The following is a 14,427-nucleotide window of genomic DNA, read 5'->3' on the forward strand; positions in this document are numbered from 1 at the left end:
ATGATTGTGGGATGACTCTTTCAAATTTGCTTTCCCATTTCACATGCAACACACAGGTGTTCCTTGTGAAAATTTAGAAGTAGCAGTGCTCGCACATGATCACCAAGAGCTAACTTGTTGATGTTTTTGAAGTTAAGGTGCGAAAGTCGTCGATGCCACAACCAACTTTCGTCAGAAGGAGCTTTCGTTAGGAGACATACAACAGGCTTTGCACGTATCAGGTTCAAATTTAATGGATACATTTCACATTTTCACTGTGATTTTAGCCAAACCGTCTTAGATTTCTTTTCAATGATCTCTGATCCTTCATCATCAAATGAGACCTTCAAGCCAGATCCTACTACCAATTGCGAGATACTTATGAGACTGTGTTTCAATCCTTCCATGTATGCCACCTTTCGAATTGAAAAATCCCTATTTGTGATCATTCCATATCCTTTTATTATGTCATATGAGTTGTTACTATATTTGACACATCCACCATCTGTTCGAGCCTGAAACTCCCTCAGCTCTTCCCTTCTTCCTGTCATGTGACACGAGCAACCACTATTTATGTACCATTTGTCAACAAAATGCTCGACACTAATAACGTACAAAAATTAAGCAGATTTAGGAACCCAAAGTTGCTTGGGTCCACGTGAGCCTTTTAAAGAACAGGGAATAGTTATTGAAAGATCAACCATATAAGTTCTTTTTATTAGAGTGGTTTCATCTTTCCTTTTGATGGTAAAAACATTGATTTTTTTTTATCTTTTGGTTTTCTTAAATCAGGTTGAGGATTGTTATTTTGATTTTGATTTTCTTGTTTCCTAGGGTTAGCAGACGTCTTCTTTGTTTCCTTTTTATCTTTAGAGATGAGCTTCCTTTTTCCCTTGACATCATTGACAATATTGTTAGGATTATGCTTTGGTTGAGAATGAGTAGGATGGGGTTTAGGACCGAAGTTGGGCTTTTGGTTCTTGTCACCACTTGATCTGGGACTAAAACTTATTTTTCGGTTCATCTGACTGCAAGATTGGCAATAAGTGCATGGACCAGAATTATCCTTTGATCGTGCTTTCGCTTCGAGATTTGACGCCTTTTCTGTGCGAACATAATTGGAGTTTTGGGATTGCCAAAACTGCTTCCTTTCATTGAGATTCTTTTGATATCTCCTGTTTCGCTGGCGTTTTTGTTCAGCAAGTTGCTTTTGAGACTTGTGAATATTGACTTTTGGTTTCGGTCTCTTGTCTTGAGATTCATTTTTCATTGAAGAGGTTTCACTTTCCACCTTTGCAGGTTCGCTTGGAATCTCTTCGGTACCACTTGTACTTGGTACATCAAAACTTGCAGGCTTATTGAGTGGTTTTGCCATGGATCTGCCTTTAACCCTCCATGAGGTTCTCTCTGATAAACCGATAGTCCCATCTGCATTATCGATTGGAGCAGACCAAAAATTATCATCACAACCACCAGCGTTGTCTTCGTTTACTATGGCTGTAAGTTCAATTGTTTTTTTGCTGAGTTACCCTTGTTGTGGTGTATACCTGATTAGGTACGGTTTGTATCTTTTGATATACCACAACCTTCAGTTTTAGAACCTTGGACATATCTTGGGACATTCTAGCGAACTCAACCAAGTTTTTAGATAGAAGCCCTTTGGTAGGTTCAGTTTCGCTTTTGATAATCTCTGAACAATCAACTTCATCCTCTACAGATATCTCACTCATATCACTATCCTCATCAAATTTAGAGGTGCTTTCCACGTTTATTTTGTTTTCTGAACTTAACTTTGCATTCAATGAATGAAATTTCTGCATGGTTTCGGTCTTTATTTTCAATTTATCATTTTCGTCCAAAAGGTTCTTAAGCATCTCCTTATGGTCTTTGGACTTAACAAATGACTCAATTTTGTCCAGACCAATCTTATAGGCATTAGAGATATCATCTGAAGAAACAATAGATTCACAATTATAACCATCAATATCAACTTCATCCTCCTTTAATTCTAGGAAGGGCAAAATCATTTTGTGAATCTTTTTGTTGATTTCATAGTCTAAATGCAATTGAGTGATATTTGTATATAAACGTTTAGAAATTAAGCAAAAAATGTTTCTCTGTTTCAAAAGTTTCAAATTATCATGTTGCAAATAAATAACTTCATCCTTCGTCCTAACTAACTCCACCTCCTTCTACTCTATCCAAATTCTTCTTTCCTCACTCTTTGAAGACACCCTGCTGATTTGATCAGTTAGGTTAGAATTTTCTAGGCGATTTTGTTTTAGACTACCACTTGAACTAGAAAACTTGAATTTAAATCATTTAATTCATTTTCATAGTTATTAACTGGTATTTTCAAAGACTCGAGGATAGATTATACCTTCTTGATCGACTTATCACATTCGTTGATCAGTTCTCCCATTGGTTTGGCTGCGAAGCACTTGTCTTCTCTTTCCTTTGCTTCCTCACCTTCGCCTTTGGTTATATAGCCTCTCATCGGTGACACTCCAGCAGTCACCATCAAATATCTTCCACCAAGCTCAAAGTTTCCTTTCTTTGCCACAAAATTTCTGCCATCTGTAGGCTTGCAAACTTCTTCATCTTTAGAATCTGTAGACCAGACTTCTACACCACCGAACTCATCATCAGCAATGTTTCCCTACACAATTAAAGCATTCATAGTATGGTTAGATGTTTTCTTCTTTTTTTTTTCAACCAACTTGTGTGAATGGTATGCTTGATCGTCTTCTCCATCCTTCTTCTCAGCCAACTTTCTCAACATGCAATCCTTGGCAAAATGATTTTTGTCGTGGCAGAAATTGCAATCATAACCGAAGTCACCAATAATCTTATTCTCCTTATTCACTTCTTCATGCTAAGGTGTGATTTTAGGTTCCTCTTTCGCCTTTTTGGAGTTGTAGCTCCCTTGCCAGTTTCGCTTCATTGTGGTAGGGAACTTTTTGCGAGCAAACTTTTTGGGATTGGAGACCATTAAAGCATATTCATCATTCGTTAGATCACATTCAGAGAGATCCAACTCTTCTTCTTCTTCATCCACATTCTTTCCTTTGGAGAGAAGAGCCAACGATCCCATACCAGAGACCACATTCGTTTCCTTAGTCACAACGCTTTCATGTGATTTGAGTATTCCCACAATCTTCACCAACGAATAGGATTTGAACTGTTCAAGGGCTTTTAAAGTCAAAACCACTACCATCTATTCGGGTCTTAGGCCATTGATAAAAGTGACCTTCTGCTCAATCACTTCTCTGCCAATTCCATGCTTGATTATTTTGGTGAAGAGAAGATTAAAGCGATCAAAATCCTGGATGAGTTTTTCTTCTGGCTTCTGCTTGAAATCACCAAACTCAGAGAGCAAAAGAGTTTGTATGGAGTGCTCCAAGCGAAAGGTATCCGACTGCAATGCAAATCTGATCATCCTCATCGCTTTAATGTTGCAAAGCAGCTTGTCCTTCTCATCTTTTGCGACATCTTTCACGTCAATAATTAGCCGATTGTATTCCTTTTGAGTCTTGACGACTCTTTCGGTTCCAGTGTGAGAAAAAGGACCCACAGTGATCACTTCTCAGATTAGATAGTCATTATCCTCCAAACCAAGAAGATAAACTTCAAAGTGATGTGTCCAGACTTTGTAATCTTGAGTATATAATATTGGGATTCTTGTGGTAGATCCGATGTTGTTGGATATGTTTATGGGGTTGGTTTTTGAATCATCGAGAGACACGACAACCTATTTAGAATGTTTGTCAAGAATCAGACTTGTAAAGATTGAATAGGGTAATATCGAGATCTATGAGCAATTTCAATGAACGAATGATGGCTCAAAAGATCCAATGAAAGCAGAAACCCTAAGATAATTCTTCAAACATAATAGATGCGTATGATTTACACAACCTCCTACTCTGATACCAATTGATGAGATGAAAACTCTTATAGGATCGATAAGATTCTTAACAAATAAAACAGAAAGTAAACGAAAGAACAAACACAAAAAGAATCAAACGAATGTCGAATGATTAAAACAGCAACACCTCAAAAGAGATCGATGAAGAACTTCTATTGTAGAGGTGTGCTAGGGTTACAGTATAATTGAAGAAAATATTCAAGAAGCGTATCTAATGAGATGCATGCATGCGCCATAGACTCAAGACCTCTCTCATCCCATAAATTTCGTTCTATCTCTCCCACTATCTCATTTTCCAAATTAGAAATCATTTAAATCAATTCTTACACTTAACCATCTTCTTCACTTCTCTCTCTCTCTCTCTCTCTCTCTCTCTCTCTCTCCCACTCTTTAAATCCCTAACAACATTTTATCTCTTCCTCTCTCTATAGCCACTAAATATTTCCAGAAAATGAAGCCAAAAATAGACCTTAAACTCTAAATCTTCATCATCTAGGGTTGTTCTTCAAGGTAGTCACGAAAATCCTTCAATCTTCCTTCAAAATCTCAAGTTTTCTTACATGTCTTCTTCTTCTACACCATTCTATGGATGGATTATGAATCATATGTTCATCACCACGATTTTTATGATTAGGGTGATATTATTTCACCCAAAAACCAACATGCATGTGATGATCTTCAAGCTTAGAGGCTGGATCATCAAAGTTTGTTAAAAAGCATTCAAATAGGTTCATAAAGGATTTATTCCCAAATAAATATCTAACACTTCTTTTCTGACCAAATCTGATTTTTCCCAACATCTCAGTGAGTTTCATCGATTTTTGTTACAGTTTAATATGATTTTGAATTTTCTTTTTATTTAGTTCCAATAAATCATAAAACTACCTTATGGAATGTGAAAGGGCTATATACGATTTTTTGCAGATCCTACCTAATGTGGAGTACTCAGAAAAACAATTTCATAATTTTTTATAATGCATTCCTATTTTTCCTTGACATTTGTATTTACAGTGGACTAATACTGGGAAAAATATTTCTACTCATCCAAAATTCATGAAAATTCACCAGAAGACCTTATAATATATTAGAACTTTAAATAAAAATGTGGAAGGTTTTTCTATTTAGTATGCTATTTTTCTTCTATTTTCCAAGGTTAAATAAACTTAAATCCACAAAATCAGATTCCAGTAGACAAAAAACACCTTTGTTATTTTTTCCAGATTATTTACACTGTAAATGAAGTGTACGAAAGTTTTGGTAATTTACTTTAATTGTTTAATAATTGTTCTCCAATTAATGATTATTTAAGAGGATAAAACAATGAAAAATAGCAGGACTAATTGAAAAATATCTTTAATATTTTTCTCAACTTAAGAATGCTTAATAATAGTAATACAAAAAGTTTAGGAAATTCTGGAAACTGTTTTCTATTTATTTTAAATTTTTATTAGAATAAATGCGTAAAAATCATAAAATTCGGTTAAACAGTTTAGAAATCCATTTTTATGTTTTTCCCAGCTGAAAAGTATTTAATAATAGTAATACAAAATGTTTGGGAAATTTTGGAAACTATTTTCTATTTATTTTAATTTTTATTATAATAAATGCAAAAAATCATACAATTAGGTTAAATTGTTTAGAAATCCATTTTTATATTTTTCTCAGCTTAAGTATGTTCAATGACAGTATTAAAAAAAATCTGGGAATTTGTTTCATCTAGATACCATTTTTCACGAATTTATATTTTTATGAAGGCTTAAAAATTGGCAAAAATAGTTAATCACATCAAAAATTCAAGGGATAATTTAAGTATGTTCAATGACAGTATTAAAAAAAATCTGGGAATTCGTTTCATCTAGATACCATTTTTCACGAATTTATATTTTTATGAAGGCTTAAAAATTGGCAAAAATAGTTAATCACATCAAAAATTCAAGGGATAATTTCTGGAAGACCTCTACCGTATTTGGAACTAAAATGTAAAATTTGATGAATTTTGGAATTTGTTTCATGATATTTTTGGATTTTTGGGAGTTTAAAACACCATTAAATGTATTGAAATACCCTCAACTAATATTACAAAAATCAGGAAAATAATATCCAAAAATTATCTTAATCACATGAGTTATAAAATTTCATCATTTCAGAAAAATGTTTGTGACTTAACAATATTAAATTTTGACACTTTATTGGCATAATTCTAATGTAGTAGTAAGTATATACTAGTATTAGATTTCAATTAGAGACTCATTAGTGTGTAACATCGTTGTAGGAAAACGATAGTGGTACGAGTGGAACGTAGTTCAAGACACGATTTGCATCATCTCAATGTATTGTGAGTATTCACCACTCCCCTGTTTTCGGTTTTCAATGTTTTAGGGTGGAAAAGCATTTCCTAAACTATTTATGATTCATTGTATTTATTTTGACTCGTATGTAACTTGGTTGCTATATTTCGTATGTATGTCTATGTTACTTTAATTCAAGAGGACTGCATCGCGGTTATGCCCCTGGAATCTCTAGACAGAACTCATTAACTCTTTTGAGCCTGTGGTTATTATGGCTAACATTATCAGGAGGTATTGAACTCCTCACTCGCACGATTCGCTTGAGTGCATTTTACCATTTTATACACTATGTTTGCGATACACATAGTAGTCAATCGAGTACGATTCGGTCATTAGGCTTGGGTTATGAACTCATGAATGGAATGTTTATGCACATACCAAACTTGTATTCTTATGCTAGCAACAACACTTGAATACTTATTTTAGCAATGAAACTTGTATAATTATTATAGCAATAAACTTTGTATCTCATTATAACAACGAACTTTTATTAGTGGAAACTTATATACATGTTTTAGCAATGAAATTGTTTGCTCCTTGTAGCAACGAAATTGATTGCTCGTTATAGCAATGAAACTTGTTTACTCGTTTGAGTAGCGAACTTTATCTTCCTTGAGAATATGAACATTGCATCTCATTGGGGCAACATACTTTATCTCTCATGATGACAATGGACTTTGTGTTTTTTACAAACATATTTACTCATTTTAACAATATACTTTTATTATTGGAAACTTTTATCAAAACATTGATTTCAATTCACGGAACCAATATTATTTTGTTTATCTGTGAGTACTCACCAACTATTTTTATAGTTGACACTCGTTTTATATGTTTTTACAATAATCATCGAGTAAGTGGCACTTACGGTCATTTCACTTTTATGAGCATTCGTATGTGTTGTCTTTCAATTTACATTGTAATTTATTTGAAAAGTTGTTCAAACCTATTGTAAATTTGTAATGATTTTTAATACTATGGTTGGTGTTGTCTTGTAACTTTTGCTATGAAACGCTTTATACTGCCACGCCTCGTGTTTCCGCTTTAGCGGGGTGTGACATCGAGTGTGTTTGGAATCAAAATGAGGACTTCGTATGAAAATTTTCAAAAGGAAAAAAATCATCTTATAAAAAGAATTTTGAAAAGAAATTGAAAAGAGAAAAAGAACTTTGAAAAGAACAAGGAGTGTGACGCATGCAATCAGCCAAGCTCAAGTAAGTTTTCCCCAAGATACCCATACATGTTATGTTATATTATGTTATGATATGAAATGAGAGTATGTTAACTGCATGCTAGATTAGGGCTAAGGATCTAGGAATGATGCCTTATATGCCTATTGTATGTGATTGTAGACCGGCATGCTAGTACTGATCAGTAAGTGATTGGATGGCCTATTTAGGTTATGCCTAATTACATGAGTCTTAGAATCTCATGCCAGTATAGATTCCTGATAAAAGGATACAATGGTTTGATTGTAGTATGTTGGTTAGATTTTTCCATTGTTTTAATGTTGCTTGCTGTGTGCTTTGTGGGACTCTTAGCAATGTGAGCTAGCTACTAAGTGAATATGCAAAGTCACATGTGGCACATGATGGATAATCTCAAAGTGATGGAGTTGGACCTATTGCATACCGTTTACAGTTTTGGTTTCAGGTACTTCGCTTTAAAAAGGAATGGAGCCGACGGTATTGCAGCCCATCACACTATGATTTCCGCATTATGAGATCTTCGGGAGTTGTTATATGATAATACTCTTCTATGACATGTTTTAGTTATTTGAAATATTGGTTTTTGATTTTCAAACGGGTTAATACTATGGATGTTTCAGACTACTAGTTTTTATACTTACTTAATTAAAAATGAAATTTTTGGCCTTGAATTTTTGGATGTTACATTTTATACCTCTATTGAAGGGATATGATGGCTAGGGTTGCCCACCCTAAGCCTCAAACACTCTTCCTTAGCCTCCAAAAGAAATCCCTAGCCTCCATTTCTAATTCTTGAGTTTTTATTGTATTTGGATGGTTTTTGAAGAAGAAGGTGCCCTTGAGGTTTCTTTCAGCAAGCAACTTTTACCATCCTCCTTGTGCATGTTTTCTAGACTATTTTAAGTCCTTAAGATCCAATTTTTATGTTACTTGTCTCTAGATCTAGCCCTTTGTCCCTGAATCTTCATGGTGTGGGAATTGGAAGGTTGGATCCCATAAAGCTGGCAACTTTATGGATCATTGTGGTCATTTTAGTGTCATATGTTCCAGATCTGAGGATCTTTGGAGTTTTAATCCCTTGCTCAAGCTTTGAGTTCCCATTTGCCATGTTTTTGACATAGAATGGAAGGGACATGCATTGGATATGCATGTCCATAAAGCTACGATTTTTATGGTCCAGTATGTGTAGGAAACCCTTCTGGAAACTTTGGAATAGTATCTCTAGTGATTGGGTGCTTAATGGGTGTTTGCATTCCTTTAGTTACCTTTAAGTATTTAGGGTTTAGGATCTTGAATTATTGAGGTATCTTAATGGATATAGCTGGAAAAATTATCCATCAAAATTGTGGGCAGGACCAATTTGAGCTTTGGAGCTCTTGGAGTTGTAGGAAAATGGCTTAATAGGTTAAGTTGCCCAAACCAATCCCCATGACATGGCCTTATGTTGCTACAACATGACGACTGGGTAGGAACCTATCTGTTTTGGTCGTTATGCTGCCACGACATGGCCAATGGATGGCCATGATCTGCCTACTCGCTGAATGTTGACTTTTAACTTTTAACTGTTGACCGTTGAATTTGACAAATATGACTTTAGGTCAAATGGAGTAGTTTGAGTTGTAGATTGAGGCTTGGTTCTTGTTTATTGTATAAGTGACGTATAGAGCCGATATTTTGTAACGTCACAAAAATTTCAATAATTTTAAAACTTCCAAAACAACCCTTTTTCTAAAGAAGTGTTTACAAAAAGCATTGTTCCCAAAATATTATTTAAAATCAAAATCGCTTTCGACATAGTTTTCAAATCATTTACGTTATCAGAGTTTCCCAAAAATCAGAAGTCCAAAACGCGAGGATGAGTACAATCACACCTTCACCTTGACACGATCCATTGAAGTACTTGAAACCATAAACCAAAACTATAAGCACGAACCTTAGTGAGTTTCCCCCAAAATACCAACACACAATAGAGAGCATATATAACAAACAACATTCATATAAAGCCTTCAACATGTGCGGACCGCCTCAGCGGGCCTTCAGCCTATCTGGACCGCTCACAGAGCCTTCAACATGTGTGGACTTCTTCACCGGGCCTTCAAACTATCTGGACCCTCCCCCGGGCCTTCGGCTTGACTGGTCTGCCTCACAGGCCTTCAGTCTATCCGGGCTGCCCTGGGTTTGTTGGCCTTTAGCAAAAAGCAGGACCACCTTAACCCAACCACACACACAAACCATGTCAACATATACATAACATATAAGCATACATATATTGTACCAATATAAACATTACCAGGTTTGTTGAATGGCAGCACAAAGCAGTATAGTCTCAACCCAACCACACTACATCAACACATGTGACTGGTGAGCATACAACCAGGACAGATAACATGCAGATTTAACAGATCACTAAGAATAGCATCGTCCTATCTACCAAGATACAAATCTAACAGATCACCACAATACTCAATCATATGATAAACCAGGATAGCAATCCAAAGGGCTGACATTGGTGCCTTCGACCCGAACATGCGGTGAGGAGAACTCACCCCACAATGTCGAACCACACTGAAAACCTCCGGCTGCTGGTTCATGAAAATCCCGAACTATCACAACAAAACAAACATCAGATTAACAATTGGACTACCATATTTGACTAATGATCCACACTTAGGATATATGTGCATTTTATCCTTTCCATAACTGAGCTGCGACCTAAGCCCAATTCTTGATCCAAAAGGCCCAAATCAACACAAGATCCATAATTGGCCCAATTTTACAAATTGGGCTCAAACTCCTTATTGGGCCTTTTCCAAAGATCTAATCCTCTAGTTAGCCCAAAACACACATACTCAGATATTCCATTAGGTCCCAAGCATCAAATCCCGAATAGATGGCCTAATGCCAAAGCCCATAGTCTAAAACTCAAACAGAGGCGTACGGGGGGTGTACCCCTTCGGTACGCTGGGCATACCTTGGCTCGTATTGACCACCTACGGGGTGGTGGTCTTAGTACGCGGGGCGTATGCTGCCTTACATAGGGCGTACTCTCGCATGGCTTAAAACTTCCATAAGTGCTTAATGGATTAAGCACTTAAGCTCAAACTTCAGATCCATGATTCAAAAGCACTCTAGAACCATAAAGTCTCAAACTTTAAGACTTTGGTCATTCAAAAAGTCCTTAATACATTAAGACCTCTCACAAGGGACATGAATCCAAACTAGCTAAAGGGACCTCATTTTTATGTCTGAGAACCTATCCTAGGGTCTGAAAGGACACCCCAGATTTTCCAAAACGAAGCATGAATAACGATGGGACTTTTGGGATAAGAAGAACACCAAAAAGCTACTGAAGCATGATCTAAACAATCCAAGCATAAAGGTAGAAGCTTTGTACCTTATGGAGCTTCTTTATGAAGTGATGATCCAAGATCTACTAGTTTGCTTCACTCTTCAATCACCTTGACGCAACTTCTTCTTCTTAAACAACACAAAAAACACACTCTTAGCTCACTCACACACACACACACACTTGATGAGTTTAAAACTCTTGGATCGATTAGAACTTTCACAAGCACGATTATAGAAATCAAACAATTCAAAACAATATGAGAATGAACACATATCTGAATCAAATGTATGCTTATGATTCAAAACAGAGTCACGCCTCAGCCGAGCTCGATGAAGAACTTCCACTGTAGAGGCGAGCTAGGGTTTACAAAACTATGAAGCAAATAAACAATGAGAACGATAACTACTAAGTCTGCATGCATGCAGCTTATATACTAAACCCTAGTACAAAAATATGCACAGTTGGATAGGCCCAATACCAACATTCAAACTAGGCTAAGGACCGAGCCCATGACGCAATCTATCAGACCCAACAATCTCCCCCTTTGCATCAAATGAGGCGAGAGAAGTAAAGTTGATAGTTGAAACAGTATATAATGAATAATGTGTAATCATATGGTGATAAATAAAAGGCGTTTTATTTATGTTCATAGGTTTTGATACCATATTGGATTCATTTATTCTTGTGTTTCATTTTGCATGTTTTGACTTCCACAATAAACTAGGTTATTCTTCAGGAATGGCTAAGTTATTCAAACCATCCACAGTCGGTCATATGTTGGAAGTAGATATGAATCAAGACTATCATGGGTTGGCTTGTAGAGGTCTAAGATGTTGGACAACGGGCTACAACACTCATGAGTGCTCATAAGTTCTGAGTATTGGATTCAACCCACGCTCATTGGAATCACTTCATGGATTTTATCACGAGTGATCATGGGACAATAATATCTTATATTCCTCAAACCTAGAGATATGAGTTGTTACTATGAGTTGGTTGTACATTGATTGCACGAAAACGCATTCACTAACTCGGTGTTATAAAACGTGCCTTTGTATATGATTCAAAAAGGAGTAGAACAAGCCATATGAGTCGAAGTTTATCCATTCCTTTTACCTTCGGGAAAAAAGTGATATCTGTGGGCCCCTCGATGATTTGATGATGACAAATGGAAGTGCTCGGCCGGGCCAGACTGATTTAATTTGTTCAATTGGTCAGTCGTCATAAATCGGAAATCGGGAAACAACAAATGGACAGAGAGAATGATTATAATCCATGTCTGAGTCAATATGATATCTAGAATGGATGAATATATGATCCCTTATCTAATGGACAAGTCATTGACAAAGGTCAGAGTTCATCTACAAGGTCAGAGTCCGACAGAAGCTTTTGAGAGCTACGATTGCCAGTCAGTTCTTGAAGTCATACGCAATAATTGTTTTAGACTTATCCAAGTGGGAGACTGTTGGGTTAATCTCTAAGTCCAGAACTATAATTGGTAAGACTTGACCCGACCCGACATGGTCCATTGGGTTGCATGGCATCATGCGTTTGGATAGACTAAAATGAGAGAAATAACACTTAAGGTTTGTTAATATATTATAAGTTCTAATATATTAATAAGGTTATTTACTTAGTATTGATCAAGAATTAATTTGGAATTAATTAAGTGATCAAAAGGAGACTAATTAAATATATGGGTTAATTATGTAAATCATTCATTCTTATATATGTGGGCTTGTGATCCAAGATTCCTTAAGTTGGACTAAGTCCATGGGGTGACCCATGGATGCTCCATGGAGGTTAAAATCCATGGAGCATAAGGAATGGGTAAAGTCATGAGTTACATGGTGTAACCCTAATAGCCAGCATATAAAAGAATCCCATGGCTCAAGAAATCATGCACTATGTGTGAGTGTGAGGGCTAGATGATTTCAAGGAGTGTTCAAGTTTCTCTCAAGTTATTCCAAGTGTATTTGGTGTTGTGTGAACCATTTGAGGTGTCACACTTGGGGCACTAGGCACTCAAGCTTCATGAAGACTTTCTACATCAAAGAGGTATGTATTCTATCTTGTTATATTCATTGTTTTGTATGCTAGATTACGATAATACCTTGGAAGTTCATATTTGCTTGTATAACAGAGAAAACATAGATCCAAGGTATTTAGGGTTGCATGTACACTTAGGAGTGTTAGAATGCTCAAAAGCCAACAACTTTCTCTCCCCTTGTTTCGGTTGGATGCCGGTCACCGGAACACCCTCGATACGGCTAAGGATGTCCAATGCCGGTCTGAGCTTGTCTGTCAGATGACGCCTGACATTTATAGTGATGATCGGATCATGAACCTCAATAAGATGAAGAAGGATGAAGTGAACATCTGCAGCAGAACTTCTAATGACCTCCTTTTCTGACATGAGGTCATTAATCTCAGCATTAGCAGTACGCAGCATGTGTGTTTGCAATTTAAGCTGGGCAATACGTCTGTCGAGCTCATCCAGAATGCGATTCTCCATAGCTAACTCCACTTCCGGTTGAGTTAACCGGTCTTTGAAATTAGCATGGAGCATTTCATTGGCTTGCTGAATGGGTTGGCGTGCCGCTTTGAGGTTCGAGCGCTCAGATTGAAGAGACCTTTGAAGGTCCTCTACTGAAGCATTGACAGTTTGAGCGTTTTTGGCAGCAGCAGCCTGCAAGGAATCTAGAAATATATGAGCTTTGGAGACTAGTTTATCGACTTTTTGTTGGGTTTTGAGCAATCTAACACTTCCTAAGTGTGCATGAAACCCTAATAAACCTTGGATCTATGCTTGTCTAAATACATGCAAAATAATAATTTTCCAAGGTTTATAACCTATCTAACATGGCATGGGGAACATTTCAACATAAAAGAGTTAGAAGAGATTACATACCTTTGTTGTGTTGGGTTCTTAGGAGTTTGAGGGCCAAGCACCAATAGTGTGAATGCCTCAAATGGAATCACAAACACCACAAACTCTTGGAAAACTTTGAGAGAGTATACACACTCTTGTATTTTCGGCCACACACATGCACACACACACTAGAACACTAGCTTTCTCTTAGGCTATCTTAGGCTCTCTTTCATGCTCCATAAGCATGCTTATATAGTATGCATGGTTAGGGTGAAACCCTAATAACCCATGTCTTTTCCTATTCCAAGGATCCATGGGTTAAAAGCTCCATGGATCATCCATGGACTTCCACATAAGCCTAGCCCATTAACAAATGAGTATTAGCCCACACTATATAAAACAAATAGCCCATAATTTAATTAGTATTCCTTTTAATCTCTAAATTAATCCATAATTAATTTAAGACTAAAACTAATTAAATAACGTAACTTCATATTAATATATTATAACTCATAATATATTAATAAACATATGTGTATAACTCTCATAAAATTATCCATAATAGTTTGGATGAGATGCAACCCAAATGGACCATGCCGGTCGGGTCAAGTATATACCAAATAAGTTATGGACTTAGACACCTTATCCAACAGACTCCCACTTGGATAAGTCTAATAACTATATTTGCCTATAACTTCAGGAACCAACCAACAATCGTAGCTCTCGAAAACTCCCTCGAACAATGA

The 14,427-nt window shown here is 36.4% G+C and overlaps 1 protein-coding gene across 1 annotated transcript; it reads right to left on the bottom strand.

The window, feature by feature from the left end:
- Positions 1–251: 251 nt before the first annotated feature.
- Positions 252–3,196, bottom strand: LOC128132944 (uncharacterized). Its single transcript, XM_052769959.1, has 5 exons — positions 2,885–3,196; positions 2,360–2,638; positions 1,901–2,096; positions 735–1,476; positions 252–582 (listed from the first exon to the last, which is right to left on the bottom strand). Exons 1-5 carry the CDS (start codon positions 3,194–3,196, stop codon positions 252–254), a joined length of 1,860 nt encoding a protein of 619 aa, XP_052625919.1.
- Positions 3,197–14,427: the final 11,231 nt, after the last annotated feature.

The sequence above is a fragment of the Lactuca sativa genome, chromosome 3 (genome assembly GCF_002870075.4).
Source record: "Lactuca sativa cultivar Salinas chromosome 3, Lsat_Salinas_v11, whole genome shotgun sequence".
In the NCBI taxonomy this organism is placed as follows: Eukaryota; Viridiplantae; Streptophyta; class Magnoliopsida; order Asterales; family Asteraceae; genus Lactuca; species Lactuca sativa.

Excerpts from the sequence above, each read along its gene's own strand:
- LOC128132944 (XM_052769959.1), bottom strand. The coding sequence starts at position 3,196 with ATGGTAGTGGTTTTGACTTTAAAAGCCCTTGAACAGTTCAAATCCTAT. Across the intron at positions 1,477-1,900 it reads CTCTAATGCCTATAAGATTG|CCATAGTAAACGAAGACAAC; the intron begins GTCTGGACAAAA and ends TTGAACTTACAG. Across the intron at positions 583-734 it reads AAAGATAAAAAAAAATCAAT|TGTCGAGCATTTTGTTGACA; the intron begins GTTTTTACCATC and ends GTACGTTATTAG.